Raw genomic sequence first — 21,412 nt, 5'->3', positions numbered from 1 at the left:
AAAAGCCCAATCCATGAGAAACGCGTGTTCAGGGGAGTAGAAGTAAGAGCTCAACTCAAGAAGAAGTAAGAGCAAACACTGCAAATTGAAACAATTATTCAATGTTGAAATCAAAGAAAATTATCCCCTCACATTCCACCTTTCCGAGTAGATTAAAAGCTCTCAAGGAGAACGTTTCCTTCAGTTTCCCTCCTGCTTAAAAAAAAAAAAAAAGATTAAGAGACATTCTAAACCCTCAGTTAATGCTACAACTGGCAAGATTAAGAGCAAAAATTAAACAATTTCATTATTATTTAATTGATTTTAAAAATGTATTGCCTTAATATTTATAATTGTACTCTTAAGAGTAATAATCCCAATTTGCCACCTCCCCATCACAATCCATTCCTCACGCTTACCCAACTTCCACAGAACTTCACAAAGAAAAAATTGAAAATACATCTCGAAGACTTCTGAAGTGAAAAGGAAAGACACCATGTGCATCCATAAATTATTTTTTATTTCAAATCCAGCTCCCAGTTTACACTGTACATGGAATACAGGCAACCCTGTAAGCATTCAGAAGTGGCAACGTTCATTAAGTCCCAAATTCATCATGGTGATGCCAATGTGTCAGTTAAACAGACTCTAAACTTAACGTAAACTGGAGAGACCAAAACAAACAAACCAAAAAAAAAAATCAGAAGTAGCAAGGAACAAGATTCCTATAGTCTGTTAGGAAAATATAATCCAGAGCAATACCCTGCCTAAAGAACAAGTGGCCCAAAAGTCTCACGGGTTCCCTGGAATTCCAACTTTGAGGCAGACCGAGATGGTCCAGACCCTCTTTTAAGAAAGTCAGGAGCCAGATCTTTGCTGTTGGCCAAATTCTCTCTCAGGATTTATTGGCAAAATCCCATTAACCCAACCGAACCTCTTTCTGCTGCCGAGATAATTTTGTGACTTTTTGTAAATCTAATCAACCAAAATCGTATTTTCATCCCAGTAATATTAAGCCATCAAGGCTGAAGAACGTGTTGGCCATCAACTGTCAACGCTGCACGCAAATTTGCTGAAACTGGTGAATGGCGGCAGGGTATTTTGCCCTTGGATTAAGTCCCCACAGCCTCTCCTCCACGCGTTCAGGCTTATGTTCAGCCACTTGTTTTAGTGAGTCCTAACACAGCTTGAAAGAGAAGCTCCTCATTAGCCGCTGCGGTACGGATGCGAGCAGGTGCCTGCATTCACACACGGGCTTCAAAAGCATCACCTGCAGCGCAGGAAGTTAAACATATACAAATGCTTCCCACGAACCAAATGCCTGGCACCAAAGCCATCAGCGCAAGGGAACAGCTTTATCTCTGAATGATTCCTAGATAAATAAATCTGAGTAGCAGTTCGGAGGCTCAGAACATCAGGTTGCCGTGGCAGGAAAAAGCAGACAGACATGACTCTATGCAGTTAACAGTATTTAAAACATTTGCCTCTAAAACCTGGCAAACTATGACCAAAAATTTTTACTTTTTTAATTAAAAAGCTTTTTATTAAAAAAAATTAGCAAATATCTGTGCACAGTTCATAGTTAAATGTTGTCTTTGTCTTCTTTGTTTTGAGTTGGTTTCACTCGAACTCAGACATTTTACTGACTGAAGTTTTTTTACATTTTTTTCTTTAAAAAAATCCCACAAGGTAAAAAAAACCCCCCCACACACACAAATACAGCAAACTGTATTTCTCAAGGGCTTTTTTTTTTTTATGTCAAGAAGTGCAATTTTGCTTCTATAGTTCTTTAAAGTAAAACAGTTTTACCCATCAGTAAAACAACACCCTACGCTAAGAATTGCACGAGCTAGACAAGATACATTAAGGTATCAGCTGCATCTAGCTTTTCCTATGCACTGCTTAAGGTCGTGAGAGATCTATATGAAAACGATGCTTACAGTAACTCATCTTTACCAGTATAGGCAGGTCAGTAAACGTACCTACACTCTGTGAAATTGCCTGTGACTGCTGGAGAACAGAAGATAAGAACATTTGCAATTATACCAGTGAAATGTTTACATTTACTGTAACTGTCTTGCTTTTGCACACAAATGTATGCTCTGCTTCAAGCCACTGAGACTGTATGATTATACTGCAAGTCCATCATGGGAATACATTCTCAATTTAACACAGAACTCAGGGGTTTTTTTATCTCACCATACTTGGTTCTTCCACACATCCTTCTGGCCCCACTTAAGACAACAGAACTACTCCCTTCTTTTTCCCCCACTAGCACCAACAAGTCAGCTCCGCAGGGAATTTTATAAAGAACTCAGCTTTGGCTTAATATTTCTTTCACTGAAAACAGTGAACTATGCTACCGGCTTTGGAAGGATTTTCAAAAGTTTTCTAGATTGATTCTTTGACATTTTGAGACAACAAGAATATTAATAGATTAGGCTTTTAATGACTCCAAGGTTTCTCATGACTTCATTTCCTTTCAGCTGCAGCTGTACATCTTATCAATTGTCATAAAAAACTAGAAGTCCATTCCCTTTAGCATCCTCAAAAAGACTCAAGTTTTATTCCAATTTGCTCAGGGTTTCCATTGCAGAGTGCTGTTCTACATGAAAAAGTAGGAAACACCCAGATAACCTGAAGTTTTAAGTATTCATTTAAGAAGAGATTTACCCGCTTTGAGATAAAAACTGACTAAACCTACTGAGCAGACCTGTTATATTTTAGCATTTAAAACTACAAGGAGAAGAGTCAAAGTTTGTATTTAAATGTAAAAACATAAGACTCCCTCGAACCTGAAACTGTTTCTGAACTTGAAATTGAAGTCTGCAGTGCCTGTTGAATCAAACAACAAAAGTTAAAGCTCGCTTAACCACTTCACTCTTACAACCACTATGTGACAAAGGAAGGTCTTCAAACCTAGAAACAATACATGGAGAAGCACAGCGAGGACATGGATGGTGACAGAAAGGAACTAACCAGCCATCCTGGAACCACGGCGGCACGTAGCTCAGCTGCAAATGACATACTGGGCAGTGTGTTACAATAGGAAGGCAATTCCTATTCAGATTTTTACTTACAGGTACAAGACTATAGTATAAAAGCATCCGGCTTCTTAAAAAGAGGAACAGAGGAGCTCCGACAGGCCTGTTTCATTCCCAGAGGGACTACACTGAGAAACTAAGCCGTAACATTCTCCATCCTATAGCATTTCCTCACATAATCGTAGGCATAAATTATTACAAGATTAGTATCTACCCTGGAAAATCCTACATGAAATGGATGGACATATCTTTGTAAAAGACAAGTATTTCAGAATTTGGAATGCAAAAATACAGCGCAAAAACCAAAAAGAGTTCTGGAAAACAGTTTTTACATATCAAAACCTCCTAGAATTAAAGAGAGGGATTATAAAGATAAGGTATGGTGCTAAGAAGTGGTTTGACAAGTTAATAATGGGTTACTTCCCTCGTAGAGGTTTACGCGTTTCACACCAGCATTTTGCTTTATGTTGTTACAATATTTTTATGGAGCATTATTTAAAAATAGTATTTCAGTCAGAAGTCTAATTTAGAATTCATCATGTTTTACCCTAAATGGCCACTTGGAATGCTGTGAAACATGATTTGCAGCCAGAAGCACCAAGTACATAAATTCTTCCACATCAAAGGAGTAGTTTGTGAATTTTGGGTGTTCTCCCAGCGTTGGGTGGTGTCCCTAGAAAGATGAAATAAGGCCTTTTAGACAGAAAACAAATTCAGCGTATCTTCCATTCAAAAAGCAAGAAAAAAACCTGAGCATCTGTCATTTTAATTTATTATTTCTGATCACCGATCTGGTCTGAGGCAAAAGAGTCAAGCAAAGAAACTGTGTAACAGCTATGATATGGATGGCTTGGATTAATGGCCAATTAATTTCAATTCTCTTCTTCCCTCAGCCATTAATATCAAATGATTTCTTACTCACAACAGGGAAGTTAATTTGGCCTAAAGAATGAAAACCATATTTCAAGTATCAGAACATAGATAGGTAAAACAAGCTAACCTTTAAATGCTTCAAGTTATAGCACCCACCCTTCCAGCAGCAGCCACCATTACCTGATCTTGTGGGAATACTTTATTCCTTTTTCGCCAAGTGATGTAGTGAATGCCTCTCAGCCTTGCCAAATCCAGGTAGCAACGTTCATCCTCACAATTGTATCTAGGGGCAGGCAGAAAAATCATATTTACTGACAGAGACTGTGCTGAAGTTTACCAGAAGGAAAAAATAAAAACACCAAAAAAACTTCAGGCCATGTTTGTTGTCCAGTTCTAAGGCTCCAAAACCACAGACAAATTCTCCTCCACTGCAAACAACAAGAAGGGCTACCATCTGTTCTTAAGATGTGTCCTGGGAGGCAGTCTGGGGGCACATCTGCCTGTCAGGCATGCCCCTGCCCAGCTGCAGCACCTCTTGGGCATGGCTTTCTGAACTTATTTGGAGACCGGACAAAATGCTCTCAAGCCAAGATTATGCTGCAAAACACCAGCTCCACAGCCTTCCCACAGCAGAGGCTTTAAGCAGAATTTCTCAGGATGGAGAATTTGGTGTGCTTCTCAGAAGCATGAAGCATTTTTATTTAGTTCTATAGAACCGGAGTGGTCTATTAACAACCATACTTTGCAACAAAATTTGGCCACAAAAATGATGTGACGGCTGGAGCACCTCTCCTCTTAAGAAGGGCTTGAGGGGGTTGGGGTTGTTCAACCTGGAGAACAGAAAGCTGTAAGGGAGACCTTATTGCGGCCTTTCAGTACTTAGAGGAGGCTTTTAAGAAAGATGGGGACAGACTTTTTAGCAGGGCCTGTTGTGATAGGGCAAGTGGTAATGGTTTTAAACTGAAGAAGGGTAGATTCAGACTAGATGCAAGGAAGATATTTTTTACAATGAGGGTGGTGAAACACTGGCATAGCTTGCCCAGAGAGGCGGTGGAGGCCCCATCCCTGGAAACATTCAAGGTCAGGTTGGACGGGGCTCTGAGCAACCTGACCCAGTTGAAGATGTCCTGGCTCACTGCAGGGGGGTTGGACTAGATGGCCTTTAAAGGTCCCTTCCAACCCAAAGCATTCTATGAAAATATGTTTAAAAGGAAGCTACTTGAGAAATTCAGGTAATACAGAATGACACTCAGCTAAGCTTGGCCAGCAAGCTGTTACTCACGTCCTGAGCATAGAAAGGAGTATGTAAATAACCTTCAGGGGGATCTTTAACGCCCTGGGCATGCATCTTACGTAATTACTTCACCTGGATCACCAAAATACCATAAAATCTCAGATTCATCAGGCAGAATCTGACCAGTGAGGCTTTCTCTTTTTTTCCCATTTTCCCCAAGCAATTGTTGACCAGGCTGCATTTTATTTATACCACGGCATCTCAAGAAATCACAGGCTAAACCTGTATGATATAGTTACACTATATTTCATAATGAAAGCTTCCTCACTTTTGATTCCCAGAAGAGACTGCCAAAAATGAAGTCTAGACAAGGATGCAAGACAAATTTTCATAGTCAAATACTAGCAAGGGGAAGTGCTTCATTAACACAAATAAACAGACATTAGCAGTTGTGGTGTAAGAGGGGAAAAAGAGAGAAGCAGACTTACAGTTCAAAAACAGCAGCCCAGTCTGGTAGAAAGAGTAAATGGGTAAGTCCAGCTCCATGCATCCCAATGAATATATCAGAGTTGTGGGTAATTCTCAATTGCTCTGAAAATTCAAGTTCCCTGCAGACAACAACAAAAATGGTGATCTGGCATGCCTATCCATCTCAGCAAGAATTAGTTACATGTAGAAAGCGCAAAATTAACTTAAGGGAATACTGAAAGAGAGAATTGATTTTTCAAGGAACAATACTAAGAATCACAAATGCTGCAACCAGCAATAACTCAGCATGGAATTAAAGGAAATGCAGGCAGGTTTCAAAACTTCACAAGAGTCTGTTCCAAAAATGTGATATTTTTTTTTTTTTTTACAAGTTGAAGTTTTGGGAAGTTTGGGGTTTTTTTACTTGCTTTTAAGAAAAAAAATGCATCACCTCCTAAAAAAAAAAAACAACAAAACCAAACAACATAAAGGACCTAAACCGTTTTTCATGTAATGCAGAAGTATACAATTCCCACCTAAAGGTACAGATATCCAACGTGCACTTATGCATAGGGCACCAAGCAGAAATAAGGAGACCAGGCTTTTTTTAGCTCCTGGAACTGTCATTCCCTCACATCCTTTGACTGTAAGCTCCAAATAAAGTATTCTCTTTAAATAACCAGGTGTTCCCTGAGCACACAAGGAAAGAATGGAATAAAGATACTTAATTGTAAGAGAAGACAGACAACTGGAAAGGGAAATTACAATAGGCTTCATTTATGTATGAACAATTCATACATTAAAAAGGGAAAGAATAACATCCTCTCTGACTATTTGGAAGGAAGTAGAAAGAAACTGGCTTAGACCACAACAAGAAAGCTTAAACTCCTCTAAGGGCAGACATCAGGGAAACCCTTCTAACTATGATGACAGTGACGCTGCAGGATAGCTGTGGAAATCTGTAACACTGAATGGTGCAACGAAGAGTTTTGACAAGCACAGGGACTGTGGAGTACCACTCGGTCATGCTTTCAAGTGGGATGGCTTAGATGCCCTCTCAGGGGTATCCACCCTCTTTCCTATTATTAGACTGCTCAAGTGCTTGCATTGCAGAGGAATTGGAAGCAACTCTACTTCCTCACACTGCCTCTGCTTTAGTCAAAACACTGATTTCTCACTGCTGTTTCAATTTCTCACTCTTCCTGCATGATCTGTGACAGCACCACTGAGTCGATGGGAGCTGCTGCCATTTGGCACAGGCATACACCACCTGGGAACTTTTTCTTCAAGCCATTTCTTACTCATACAGTGCCTACTACATCTGGGCACCACAAACTGACCTCATGTGGTGTCTTCAGGGGCCACCAGAGGAGCAAATAAGCCGAGTTATTACTCATTACTAAACTAAGGGTCATAGAAGACAAGACACTACCATACAAGAGAAACCCCTGTTGACCCACAGTTACTGCAGAGCAGTAGCAAATCCAAAAGGGTGATGGGGACACAGATGGTTTTGGGAGAGGGGAGAAAACAAAGAAAAGCGATTTCAAAACTTGCTCATCATATAGTAGCTTTACCCTGAGCCTACTAACTCTAGAGATTCATTCCTAAGTGGTGCATCATAGGATGGGAGTGCTTAGCTAGCTCACCCACCACTCCCTCAGTAACATTCTTCCTTCCTTACCTGTTCTTGGATTTAGCAAAGGTTAGACATTAGGGCATATGTAGCTTTGCCTGCAAACAGCTTTCAGCAGCCACAGGCAGCATGAGATCATATGAGTTTCTTCTACCAACTTACGTACTTGTATTTGTAGTCTACCACTTTGACCTCCAGTGTTGATACTGTTTTCAAAGCATTCACAAGCTAAGGAGGAAAATAAAAAGACAGAGATTCAGTATTCTCCTTCAATCAGTTCCTCCCCTGCACTCCTCATCTTTTTACACACTCCTCCTCCCCACCAGGGAATTACAAGTGAGACAGAACGTACTGTCACTGCCAACATAAAGGAGCAGTTCCCCTCCTTCTGCGCCTTCCCACCTAAGGTACATGCGTTATTCCTGGCAGAGCAACCCCTGGAGAGGAGACTCAGACCTCCTGCACTCCGACAGAGGTTACTGTTGACATTCACATGCTCCAGGACCCAATCCTAAACCACTCAAACTAGTAGGGGTTTTGCCAGGAATAGTGGGAAGATGTGGTTGGATTTCCAAAAGATACTCCAATACCTAAAGAAACAAATTGGTAGCTAGAAGGATTTTCAAAAATACCTTAACTAGGTCAGACTCCTACTCACATGAGAAATGAAACCAGGTTAGAGCCTGGGCTCTAGGTTAGACCTAAAAGGACTTTTTCTTTCATAGATTCATAGATTCATAGAATGTTTTGGGTTGGAAGGGACCCCTAGAGGTCATCTAGTCCAACCCCCCTGCAGGAGCAGGGACACCGCTAACTAGATCAGGTTGCTCAGAGCCCCGTCCAACCTGGCCTTGAATGTTTCCAGGGATGGGGCCTCCACCACCTCTCTGGGCAACCTGTTCCAGTGTTTCACCACCCTCATTGTAAAGAATTTCTTCCTTAGATCTAGTCTAAACCTACCCTGGTTTAGTTTAAAACCATTACCCTTTGTCTTGTCACTGCTGGCCCTACTAAAAAGATTGTCCCCACCTTTCCTATAGGCCCCCTTTAGGTACTGAAAGGCCGCAATCAGGTCTCCCCGCAGCCTTCTCTTCTCCAGGCTGAACAACCCCAACTCCCTCAGCCTGTCCTCATAGGAGAGGGGCTCCAGCCCCCGGATCATTTTTGTGGCCCTCCTCTGGACCTGCTCCAACACTTCCATGTCCTTCTTGTGCTGAGGGCTCCAGAGCTGGACGCAGTACTCTCTTAGTACTTTCTAAGTCTCTAATCCATAGCCAGCAGAAGAGGGAGAGAGATGAGTATTTTCTTTTACAAAAGTGTAATAAAGAGAACATTAACTTCTCCCTGTCTGTCATGTACTCATTACCAGAAAACATAGCAAACATAGCAGTGTAGGCACGCACTGCAGCCAGCCTGGCGGATAACGCACAAATCTAGCCACCTGAGCTCTGCCTATTCTCCCGCTGAGCTACTGCATCAAACAAGCCTCAGTTTCTCCCTACGAAAGGTGAGAATGATAATGCTGATTCATTTCTGTCAGGCACTAACAGCTAAGAATGAAGACAGGTATGAAAACATTAGATATTATCGTTTTACCACAAGAGAAGCTACAGTGTAAGTCCACCGAGTTGTGCAATTCGAAAACGTGAATCAATATTAAAAAGTCATTAAGTTTTGAATGCACATACTCAGATACAATAGCTTATGCATTTTAATCTGCAAGCACAACAAAGGTTTTTGTTACAGACTTCAACACTGGGGATGCTAGAAATAAAAGAGATAATCTGAAAGTAAGTAATTTAACGTTATCAGAAGCTCTGCAGTGTCTGTAAGAGGAAATACTTTTAGTATTACATCTGTAGTCTTCCAATGGATATTTAAAAAGGGCAGCGAGATTCAGTGTCTGGTGTACAGAAATAAGAGACTGTCGAGAAGACATATTGGAAGAAATTAATATTAGCACAGAACATATTTGTCCAAGATTTGTCAGCAGATAGATGTCTTGGCTGTACCTGAAAAAAAAAAAGTTAATTCAATGAGAAAAATTTAACTTATGATAACTTTGTTTTAAAAATAAAAAGGACCACACCTCATTCTGGTTTAATATCTTCCGATAATCTGTACTGCGTGCCAGTATCGTGACTCGAATTTTCCCATCCTAAAGAGAAAGAAGCAGCAGTGTATTAGCTATGAGGCAGACCTCACAAAAAAAACTCCAAACACTTCCATATTTACTTTTGGCAATTATTTGAGCAACTAAATATATTCCCTCCCCAAGTAATAGATGATGTAACCACCTTAAAATTCACATCATATTTTCCAACAGATTAAAAGTGTCAAAAACTTTGTGAAAGTCTGACTGTTAACAAAGAATAAAACATTTTCTGAAAGATTTATTTTATCCAGTACAAAAGAGCCTTTGTATTACACATTATACAGCAGTTCTTGAAAGCAGGAAAGCAGCTTTCAGGATGGCTTGTGCACAAGATCCTTGGAAAAAAATATTTTACTTCTATAACAGTTCCCCCCTTTACCTCTTTAAATTAATTGGACTCACAGGGGTAAGTGTTCCAAGTGAAATAAAGAGATTTAACTGCATGACTCCCATTAGTGTCAGCAGGAGAAGCATAACTAAATGCCTGTGCAGTGCTTTGAATGTGTGCCCCTCAGCGATAATATGTAGGCTACTCTCTAGCAAGTACCTCAAGAAGTTCAGAACTGCCGTATCCGTCAATGCAGCCATTGCAACAATTTGCAAAAACTACCAGTGTGTACAACAGAGAAGCCCAGGGCCAGGCAGATGGTACCAGGCAGGGATTGGAAGGACCAGATTCAATCATTTCCTCCTCTGATCCAAGCTCAGCAGTAACTACGAGGACCGACAAAGAGCAAGTTCACTGCGTTGCTCTGTGGGTTCCCCTCTGCTGGACCCAAGGACAGCACCGTGCTCCAGAAAAGACCATGCACCATGTATCTTGCTTAACTAGGAAGGATGCAAAGGCCTTGAGCACAGAGAATGGAGATGAGGAAGAGATCCTAGGGTTGGAAGGGGGATGTTCTAAAGTCTGTCCTATGGAAAGACACGAAGGCAACCTACACAAACATACACAGGCTGCCTTACTGGAAAAAAATCCCAAGCATCACAGGAAAGGACAAGAAGTGAACTATATGCCCCTCTTCCCCACTGGGTTCAGCTTGCTAATGCTGTTTCTCTGGTAAGAGCCATCAGCTCCATATTACAAATTTATTATTCAGTTATCATACCTTGGGTCCTTCTTGTGTGATATTTAATCTGTGTAACACATGCTGAGAAAATGCTCTAAATAGCCCTGTACCATGACAGCCAGAGATCTGAAATTAAAAAAGCAATTGTTAATACAAAAAGTTGTTTTGCTCAGAAAACCTCTCTTTGTGATCAGTCTTTTACTATTCTTGTGGAACAAAAGCCTACCATCATGCACTGTGCTAAACATGTCACTATTCACTGCAACACAAGTGGCACTTTCATTTAGAAAGAAATATAACTCTCTCTACAGTGTTACAGCCTGAATGCATGAGCTAATACCACTGGGAAAGTCTGTCAGTGTACAAGGTCTTGTGTTCTGCAGAAATACCAAGAAGTTCACAGTGCCCACCCATTAAAAGAGGAATAATATGCATCTCATGAAGCGTGACATAGGAGATTGCACACAACCAGTTACTATCAACCAGCTAAAGTAACTTCAAAATCCTAATCTTTAGGGAAGATCATTTCATTTGGAGTTGCATAGACTTTCAACTTAGTACATTTCATGATAGCTCAGCCAGATATTTGAGAGATTCATTAGCTCAGATTTTATACCGTCACACACACATCTAGTTACACAGTGGATGGATAAAAAGAACTCACCAATGGTGTGTTATAAAACAGGCCGTATCGCATTCGAGGCAGTAATGAGAAGACTGCTTCTTTAAAGCAAACCTGCAAAGGAAGATCACAAGAAGTTACACTGCACTGCTACCTTCCGCTGGCACATTCCGTCCTCATTCAGTGGGATCACTGCTTATAATGAGCTAGCAATTACATGCTCCTGTCAAGAACATCTTCACTTCCTTGACTGTGCAAATGAATCGAACAAAGGCAATCCTGATCCCAAGAGCTCTCACTTAGGTTGCTACCGATGCAAGTGTGAGAAGAGGTAAAAAAAAAAAACAACCCAAACCAGAACAAACAGAAGAAAAACAGTTAGAGAGTACAGAGTTTAAGACAGGCCTTAAGGGATTTAAGAGACTAAAATGAGTTCTGAATGAATGGGTACATTTTCTGATGGGAGTAAAAATTTTTTTAATGATAAACAGCAAGTATACCAACAGTTTCAGGGGAAGATAAACACCTCAGTAGGAATCAGAAGACTTAAAAAGACATCACCATTTGACAACCCTTAACTTAAGTAGTGGGTCCTGAGGAAGTGAAACCAATACATAAATATCACCTCTCAGAAAACACAAAAGTTAGGTCCATCTACATAAAGCATAGACATGCCACAGAATTGGGTTACAGCTCTGTCTCTTGTTTGTAAGGTAGAATACTCGTGTTACGCAAATTAAACATGCATGGTAAGTATTAACGCTTTCCTCTGAAACACCCATATCCACAAGTGGCTTGAGAAGCTGTCGTATTTGCTACCTAGTGACAATGAATGAAAACAAAACACAAAATTCCATACCCTTTTAGAGTCAAAGGTTTTCAAGTGTATTATTTCATAATCAGTAAATGCCTTCCACGTCTCACTGAACAGGTCACCATAGCCATATGAGCTCTAGGAGGAAAGGAAAAAACATAAGGGCATAATGATTACATAAATGCATATAAAAACTCTTCTTGATTTACAAGTTCTATATACCAGTTTTAACATAGAGTTAATATGCACATGACCACTATGGGACCTAAGACAGACCTAAGCACAGAACACAGACATTACCCTGCGTTTACAATGGCAGTTAACTCAAATTACCTGTCAGGTAGTTAATTTTTAATAAAACAGTTCTCTAAATTAGCAATCTAGACAAGTTCTTCTGCAGCAGATTAGAATTTCTGAGTTAAGAGCAAGGACTACCTACTACTTTCCCCAGACAAAACAGAACACAAGTTAAATTTGAAGTAACAGAAACATAGGGATGGTAGAAGGCATGAACCTCAACTCCTGAGACTAAAAAAAACACCTGAGAATTCAAGTGCAGCAGTAATGTTTGAAGTAAAAAAAGTCACAACAAGCCTGTTTCACATTTGCCTCTGTTTTGGGGCGGTCACTTGTACCACAAATAGAAGGCAATTATCTGATCTGATGGAAGAAACAGCCAGGAAACTACATTTTGCATTACTTTGTCAAGCTACCAAGAAGTTTCTCTACAGGGCAGTATAAAACTTCCCCCTTTGCAGCAATGCCCTGTGGAATCTTTTAAGAACTGTCTACTCCCTACAACACTGGCCTAGCAGCAGGGGCTCTCGCCTTCACATTTTTAACATTTCCTACACATCTGAGGGCTAAGAGTCACCATCTCTTGCTCTTTAAATGCAATTAAATATGACCTCAGTAGCCCTGGTACAGATTCTTGCTTAAAGCTTCCTTTCAACTCTGGAGCTGGTTCAGGCCACTTGGAAAGTTATGTGGAAATATTCTCACCAAGAGATCTGAGAGTAAGACTACAAATGACCACAGAAGAGAGCAGACGTCTAGTGAAATGTGAAAGAATCTAAAGGGTGCCAAGATTGCCTTCAGTTGAAGAGGTGCCTCCTTCCCCTTCTTCTGCCATTAAGTTTTAATGAACTTTACAATCCATACTACTTTCTGGCCATCTGTATTACAAGAACTGCTCTTCCAAGATGTAAGTACTGCTTTCTAACTCTACCTGTTCCCCTTAAAAGTGCTTTATCAACACTGCTTTCCTGCATTTGCAGAGACAGTCTGCAAATCAACACCCAGTGGATTTCCTACTCATTTTCTGCTTTGTTTAGCCTACATCTAAGGGCATTACTGTTTAATAAGAGCAGTGCACTGATCCTACAGTAGCTAGAAAGTATGGCCAAATCTAATTACACCAAGGGGGGTAAAAAAAAGAATTAATGATAAGCTCAAGTCCGTCTTTCAATCAGCACAGGCATTTCATCAGCAGTCAGTTGGTGCCATCATCTGGTTGTACATGGTAATGAACTCAAGCAGACTAAGCAGTTAAGACTCATTTAAAATGATAGTACTGTGAGAGTACCTACTTTGAACGGTACATCTGAAAGAGTTATTTGATCCAATAATCCAATATAAGAAAAAGAGTTGCTTTTCAAAGTCATTTACAGTGCTGTCTGACACATCTCTCCTTTTCAGAAAGCGATCAGAGCTGGATTAACAGGTCCCTGTATAACAACTAGAGAGAGCTTGCTTATCTGGCAAGCACATTTATTTTAGCTTTCAAAACGTAAGAGAACTAGGAGTCTCTTCTGGCCAAAGAGGTTTCTCATTAAATAGCAAGCAGGGGATATTTTCAGCTCTCTATTGAATATTAGTTATCCTAGCAGTAAATACTCAGAAACCCCAGTATTTTATGAGAACAAGACAGGCGTGGGACAATATCATAGTCCAGAACTGTGTTATTTCTGGACCTGATTATACATGTTAACTGCCATGTTATAAATTGCCTAGTTTTTCATTAGTTTAATACTCTCCTGCACAACTTAAACACTGGCCAGTAAAACTAGTATTACTGTTAAACACAGTCCTGGCTTCAACTCTGCAGTACAGCAGAAATAGCACCATTTAAAATCTTGTTTTATATATCATTGTGGCATTCTAAGAGGTGATTGAGAGAAGCAGCTGCAAGAAGGCTATTTAAAGGAATTAAGTATCAGACCCTGTCTTGATATATATAAGGATTTCATTTAGTTGTTTTCTTTATTACAGGCTGCACATTACTGATTTAGAAAGATGCAAGGCTGCATTTCTTTTCAAATATAGAAGAAACAGTTTTGAGTAAGTCTACTTCAATAGCCTCAGAGAAGAAAGTCTACAGAAAATAGCATCAAATGTTCAAATGCCACATATTAGAAATACAGATCAAATTATTTTTGAGGTCACACCAAAAAAAGGCATAATTACATACTAGCAAAAGATGAGCTATGGAGTAGTGTTCGAACAGCACATGGTTTATTCTAGAAAATCTGTTACCTAACTCTTGTTCATACACCTGTATTAACAAGATCCAAAAACTTATCAGTTCCACATGGCTGAGCACACAGGAAAGCTAAGGACTGGCTACTGAAAGCTTCAGAGTCTCTATAAAGCAGAAATACAACTCATTACAAATAGGTTAAAAGCACAGCAGACTTACGGTGTCCCACATGACTATGTTGACATCGGTACTGAAGGAATTATTAATATGCTGCGTAATATAAAGATTGACGAAGTCACAGAAGTGATGGTACATATTAACACCTGAGAAAGAAAGAACTTTTAGCAACATACTACATTACTCGCGCCGCTTTTTATTGGTTCGTGCATTTTTTCCTTAGTAGTGTCCCGCATTTTATATTATTTTTCCCCTCCTTCTGAGTGAATGCTTCCTATACACCCTAAAAAGTAAACCTTTAAAGGGAAGGAATCAAGCTAAGAAATCTGAAGTAAAATGTGTTTTTAAAAAGTTCAGAGAAATTAGATTAGCAGCCAAAAGACAGCATAAGAAAAAGATGTTTCTGAAGGATATGAAAGCAACTGCTGCTTTAACAAGAGCCAGTTAGACATAAAGGAAACATTAAAAACAGGCCTTCGGCACTGATCTTAGTTCTGCTTTATTAGGGTTAAGGGCAGCTCTGCCTGCAGGACTACAAGACAGAACTTGTACTTGCACATGAGCCAAAGCCCAAGTAGTTCCTCAGTTTTCTTCTAAGAGCATTCTTGGTTTCTTAAGCTGATACCTGAAGACCATGACGCGTAAAAAAAAATACCATGAAACAAAGGAGGTAACGTAGCCAAGTTTCTTTCCTAGTGAAGACCAGATCCCAGTTTTGGAACCATATGCACACAGCCCCTGTTTCTAAGCTTCTGACCAAAAAGAGCTGCCATGATAGGAGCTAGCTGCCAGGCTTCCTATACTGCTCAAATGGCAATTTTCCCCTGCCTCCCCTAAAACAAAGGAGCTGGACAAAAATCATCTCCAAAGCCACAGCTAGACCACCCTATTCAAAGGTACAAATTGACAGCAGAGCAAGTCTTCCACAGTAACTGTTCAGGGCCCTGCAACAACTTTGCTTAAAATACAAGACACTGGCCTGCAGGGGAAGAGGGGCAATCCAGCCTACCTTTGCAGTATGTCACAGGGTCAGAACACAGCAGACAATTAGCCAGTTTAAACCATAGCTTACCCACAGCAGCTTGTTTGTATGTCTACAACCTGAACACTCCCTTTCATTAACATCTGTCTGCAAAACATGCTCCATGAACAAAAAGGTTGGTGAACTTCAAAAAAATGTCAGATACCACTGGCTGATTCCTAAAGATGCTTGGGTGCTGCACCTCTCATGATTTTTGGTATAGTGTTGCACAGCATTCACCACAGCTCTCTGTAATGAGATAGCTAATTTCTTCCCGTAGTGTCTTTTCACCTAAATTTGAAACTTTAAGATTAAAACAGGGTCGTCTTTAGTTTTGTGGGCTTTGGCTTTTCTGGGATGGGTGAAGGGAAGTAGTTTAATCAACTAAGACAACTTATTCCCTTGAACTTCATCTTTCACTGACGCTTCCTCTTCTGTGTCATTCAACACACATAGAATCCTCAATTACTGAACACATAATACAAGGCACATACACCCATACCTTGTGTTTCATGGTATGAAAACTGTCATCCAGAAACACAGCCAAAATCAAAGACTCTGTACAGAAGAGCCTTTGGCACAAAGTCAAAGACTGTCACAACACAGTCAAGAGTCAGTGACTTTGCAAAACAAGTGGCAGGAAATTTTTTCTGATTTATTTATTTATTACCCGTGGCAAAACGTAAGGATTTAAATCTAAGTTTCCAAGTTCATCAATGGAACTACAGAAAAAAAGGAATTTAAAAGTCATACAGTTCTTCAGAAATAAAAATATATTACAAGTGAACTTGATAATCACAAAGGCATAACGTAGATGGGCAAGTCGGATATGAGGTCTTTTTACTGCAGTACTGTAGGATAAAAAAAGTAAAAAAACTAAAGATATCAATTACCTGCATCCAGTTTCATGAAGTACGTTGGCTTTTCAATAACAACATCACACTTCCCATCTTCTAGGGGCCTGAAGTTTAATGCAGTAAATGTCTGGAGTTCTGCAAACCTACAAAGATTCAGTCACACAGAACATGCTTTTGTCACTAACACACTCAAACAAATGTACTTCATACATCTAAGATTTAGTAACTTTTCATCCAGTCCATTTGATTTAAGAGGACTGCTGCAAACTGATAGTGTCTGACAATGAAAATGATTTGAAATTGGAATGGAAGGTTCTTCAGGTTATGAGCTTCAAGAGGTTAAACACCACCTTTGATCTCAGGAGCAAACAGCATCTTTGATCTACAAATCAAGGCAGTACAGATGTAACAAAGAGCCCAGATCTGTGAGTCTATCCAACTTGATCTGCATTGCCAAAACCACTTTAGCAAGATCTTCATGCTTTGGTCAGAATAATGAATGTAGATGCAATATTTATTATTCCTGAATCTAAACAAGGATGAGCGGTTGAAATGACAATAGCAGGTAGGGAAGAAAAATCTTCTCCTCCTCTGCAGCTATTCTTAACTGAAATTGATCGTTGATGCCAAATGAGAGGAAAAAACGAAAACATGAGAAAAGAATAAAAATGAATTCCTATATAGACCTTAATGGCTCCAATTGTTCCACGTTTCATCCATTAACGGGCAATGCAGCTTTGAAGTGCTAACATGCAATCCATGACACTTAACCAGCTACCACAAAGCATGCTCTGCACTTCCTACTCAGCCTGTAGACTGTTGCCCACTTCACATTCCAAACACAGGCCCCCTGGAAACACCATATGAATATACATCCAGATCAGTTGTTGCATTAGCCCCAACATCAACAAGGGCTGTGTGAACTAAGACGCAAGTGCAAACTTCAAGGCATTTCACAACAAAACAACTGTCTCCTCCTACAGGCAGATCAGGCATACAACCAGCACCTTATCCAGAAAATACCTGAAGGTTAGAACTTCAAATTACAAGATGTTTTCAGATCTTTTGCTGCTGTAAATTAGGCAGGACACAGTTATACATAGCATGGTTCAGAACATTTTGCATAGATGTAATTACCAGAGGTATCTTACGTGAACTCTCAAATTGACCTCAGAAATGAGCAACTGTTTCCTCAGTATGAAATCCCCTACGCACAGCTGCCAGAGCCAATGAAAAAAAATAAAAAAGAATTAACAAGTGAACTTGGAAGCAGCCTTGACAACTGATTCTTACCAAGACTGCAGAGGGCTCTTGCGTTGACCTTCAGCCAAAAATGCTTGAACATCGAGGGTGCAATGACCTCCAATTTCTCCCTTCTGGAGAAAGTCTTCTTTGAATCTAATGCAAATTAGTAATAGTCTATCAGCTTTTGTGCAACAGTGCTACAAGTGCTCTGCAACCTTCATTACGTACTCAAGCCAGTGCTAGTTAATCTCAATTCAGCAAGGTACTTCATACATATGTAAAACCTGAGTATTTTCTACAGCATAAATCCAGCATTTCCCACAATTCCCAAATAAAGATACTGGTGTCCTTGGAGTTCTACACATCTACACAGAAAACAGCACAAATCCAATTATTAGGAATCATTTTCACATACCCAAATGAGTAATTTAATTAGATTTTGCTACATGATTACTTACAGGAGCATCACTAGTTGGGCTTTTTGTTTGTTTGTTTTTAATGACAATTTCTCACTTAACTTTACCTCAGATTTCACAACCCCGTTCATATGTTGTATAAAATTCTCGGGTTACTAAGAGTGAGGTGCAAGAACAGGCTTCGTGAAAACAAACTGCCAACTGAAAGCACTGTCTAAATTACCTTTCAGGATAGGCCAAGATGACAAAACCCATTCTGAAGGGTATCAGAGTCATGAACCAGCTCTTTCAAGTCATGTGCTCAAGGCACTGACTTCAGAGATAAGGCAGAAGAAAAAATGAGCGGTATCATCAGCGGTATGGGGTTTTTACCCAGTTTTCCAATATGTAGCATTTTAATTTGGGATGTGGGACATCCAGATTCAGATCTCTCTTCAGTCTCAGTATCTAAAAATGCAATTCCTGGTTCTAGTGTAAAGGCACCTTGCATAGGAAAGGTCTTCTCAGTGCCTCATATAAAAAAAAAAAAAAAAAAAATCTACTTTGCACATCACCTGTTCAAGAAAGGATGTGACCTGAAGACACAGAAGAGTCTTCCTCTCTTCCATTAGAAGGGAGGATTTCAATCACCTGTCTTCATTCTATAAACCTGAGAACTTAGTTTTTTAAATAACCTGTACTGCTGACAGCAGCAGCCAATGGCAATCAAGAGGTGTAGATCTCGACACGACTTCAGCAACCAGTCTCTGATCAACAGTGAAGCCCGTGACAACAAGCACACTAGCTTTGTTAAACAAATTCTGAAGTCCTTTTCCCTGCCATTGCTTGGTTTTACTGTAACATAAGCAAATCAGAGACCTGTCATGGTTTCTCTTTACAGTTCGTAAATCAATGTACAAGTTTGTTGCTCTGCAATGCTGAAGGTACTGAGAACAGGTCAGAGATGAATCTCCCTGTTAAAAAAGAACAAGTAGGATTTTATCAATAACAAAAAATTACGTTTAAAAGTGAAAAGCATAGTATCTTTCAGAAATACCTACTGTTGCTGCAGGTTTACAATGGGTTTTCATTTCATTGAGCCTCTCTCGAATGTAACCAAAGTCAGCTTGTTTCCAGAATATCTGTTGGGCTGTCTCAATGTCACTTGCCCTGATGTATGAAGGGGAGAGGAAAAAAAAAAAAAAATCAAGGTCCATTGCTCAGTTCTAGCAATAACTTTAACAGATAATGTTTTTTTTCCACTGAAAGTGGAACAGGAGAGCCAGCCAGTTACTTTATTGACATGTAAGATGCAAAACAGGAAGCAATTTATCAGCTGTATGTAAGCAAAAACATCAATGACAATTCAAAGCTATTCTCCCGTAAAAGGTTATAACTTTTTTTTAACATTTTTCCTCTGTTTTTAAAGCTAAGAAAGGAAATACAGTTATTTTAGGAATCTGAATTCAAGGCTAAATCGGAATAATGAAAACATTGTGGCAGGAAGCATTTCAAACAGTATTTTCTTCCTTAAAAAGTTAAATTTTTAAAATCATGCTGAAAGACATACGTTATCTATAAATGCACATATATACACACACATATCTCCACAAAGAATCATCCTTTTAACTCACAATAATGTTAACTTCACAGCTAATATAAAAGCGAGCACTCTACTATTTATTTTTTTTTTTTAGCATACTGTACTTTATACATTTAAAATTAAACTTACCATCCAGTTTCAACATAATCACACACTGGGTAACTGAACCTGTAATCTGATTGGCAAGATTTCTCATAACCCCAGCAGGATCTTAGTTTCTTCAAGTATTTCTGTAACGCAGAATAACTGAATCAGGTGACGCAACAGCAAAATGGGAAATGACTTCAGTTAGTTGGTGGCTTATAAACCACCTCTCACTAATAAATCTTGCATTAAAGGCTTTTGATTTGCTCTGTTTGCAAACAGAGTTTCAGAAAGAACACTCAGATTCTTTATGCACCACAGAGGCTTCCAAGAGGACACACATGCACAGCAACAATATCCTTGTCTTTAATACGTCTGTTCCAGGGGAAATGCTTTTCCTGACCCAGTGAGTAGGATTCCAAAATTTTAACATCGCTGACAGACATAGGCGACAAAGCTAAGCTCACGGAGCGTACCACTGCTCCTCAGGCAAATCAAGAAACATTGGCTTCTGCAGTGTTACAGAAAGTCGGAGAAGGGGGAGCACAGCTCCCACCCTCAGCTCTACGAAGCAGCTCCAGCCTGAGAGACCCTAGAATCGCCCCCGAGCCACACACGCCCGGATCCTCAGGTTCACTGTCCCCGCTTCAGGTGAATGAATTATATGCAACCACAGGGCAAGATTAAATCAGCGTTTCATTGATTTGCCTATGCTCTTGGCACTTCCACAAAAGTACTGAGGCATGCTAAAAATCACAGGCCTAGAAATTACTAACTGCGCTTAGTTCAAACACCTTTGACATGCGCAAGCGTCACTCAGATTAAGATCGTCATTTCAGCTCTGTGACAATTACAACAAGGGGGATAAAGATCTTGCAAAAGAGCACGTTAAAAATCCAGTCTTGTGACAGCATCAGATTCAGGAAGAGCCCCGTACAACTATTTCAAAAGCAGGAATTCCAATTCCCAGTGGAACCGACTAATTGGCACGGAGACTCATTCATCACCATCTTTAACTGCGATGACTCCAAGAACAAACCACCCCACCGTTACATTTGAACAAACACACACACACACAAAAGCAAACCTACTTTATATGGGCAATGAGAGTCCTGCTTACAGACGCCAGCAATATGCTGATTATTGTGCAGAAAGTACGGGATATGCTCATCTGGCAAGTTGATGGCTTTGTAGCTATATAATGGCTCTTCTGGAATGTTTCTAAATTCAGTAAGATTGTCAGCTTGGGAATTAGCCAGGATTTCTTGCAGTAGCAATCCAAACGCAAGCAACATAAACATGGCAACCTATGAGTTCTGTACTTATTAAAAAAGAAAGAAAGAAAGAAAAAAAAATAAAAGACACTTAACATATCTGCAGCATAGCCCATTTCAAGCATACAAGATAACATTCAGCTGAAGTCAGTCATCTACTTAGAGAATTCGTACTTGTATTTCTGGGGTGGTTTCTTTTTCCTATGAAAAGTAAACTTTCACTAAGAGACTAGACTGCACAACCTCAGGATTATCTTTGAATCATTAGTCATTGAGGGTTATTACGCACTACCAACTCACAGTCAAACTAAAATGGGTGTGTTTATTTTAGCTAAATCCCGAGGGATCCTGAGACTTCAAATGTGGAAACTAAGTAGAAAGC

General features: G+C 39.8%; 1 protein-coding gene across 1 annotated transcript in view; it reads right to left on the bottom strand.

The window, feature by feature from the left end:
* Positions 1–2,741: 2,741 nt before the first annotated feature.
* EOGT (EGF domain specific O-linked N-acetylglucosamine transferase) overlaps positions 2,742–21,412 on the bottom strand; it is a 19,205-nt gene continuing 534 nt past the window's right edge. The window contains exons 2-16 of the mRNA XM_009645987.2: positions 20,848–21,072; positions 19,802–19,902; positions 19,131–19,239; positions 18,949–19,043; positions 17,723–17,827; positions 16,466–16,572; positions 14,594–14,697; positions 11,941–12,033; positions 11,124–11,195; positions 10,499–10,585; positions 9,324–9,392; positions 7,401–7,462; positions 5,619–5,738; positions 4,077–4,179; positions 2,742–3,696 (exon numbers count right to left, since the gene is read on the bottom strand). Of these exons, the coding sequence (XP_009644282.1) occupies positions 3,550–3,696; positions 4,077–4,179; positions 5,619–5,738; positions 7,401–7,462; positions 9,324–9,392; positions 10,499–10,585; positions 11,124–11,195; positions 11,941–12,033; positions 14,594–14,697; positions 16,466–16,572; positions 17,723–17,827; positions 18,949–19,043; positions 19,131–19,239; positions 19,802–19,902; positions 20,848–21,057 (1,584 nt within the window). The 5' untranslated portion in view covers positions 21,058–21,072 and the 3' untranslated portion in view covers positions 2,742–3,549. The remainder of the gene's footprint in view (positions 3,697–4,076; positions 4,180–5,618; positions 5,739–7,400; positions 7,463–9,323; positions 9,393–10,498; positions 10,586–11,123; positions 11,196–11,940; positions 12,034–14,593; positions 14,698–16,465; positions 16,573–17,722; positions 17,828–18,948; positions 19,044–19,130; positions 19,240–19,801; positions 19,903–20,847; positions 21,073–21,412) is intronic.

This window comes from Egretta garzetta, unplaced genomic scaffold (genome assembly GCF_000687185.1).
Source record: "Egretta garzetta isolate BGI_Z169 unplaced genomic scaffold, ASM68718v1 scaffold228, whole genome shotgun sequence".
Taxonomy (NCBI): domain Eukaryota; kingdom Metazoa; phylum Chordata; class Aves; order Pelecaniformes; family Ardeidae; genus Egretta; species Egretta garzetta.
Note: the sequence above shows the minus strand (reverse complement) of the source record. Positions and strands in the feature narration are given on the sequence as shown.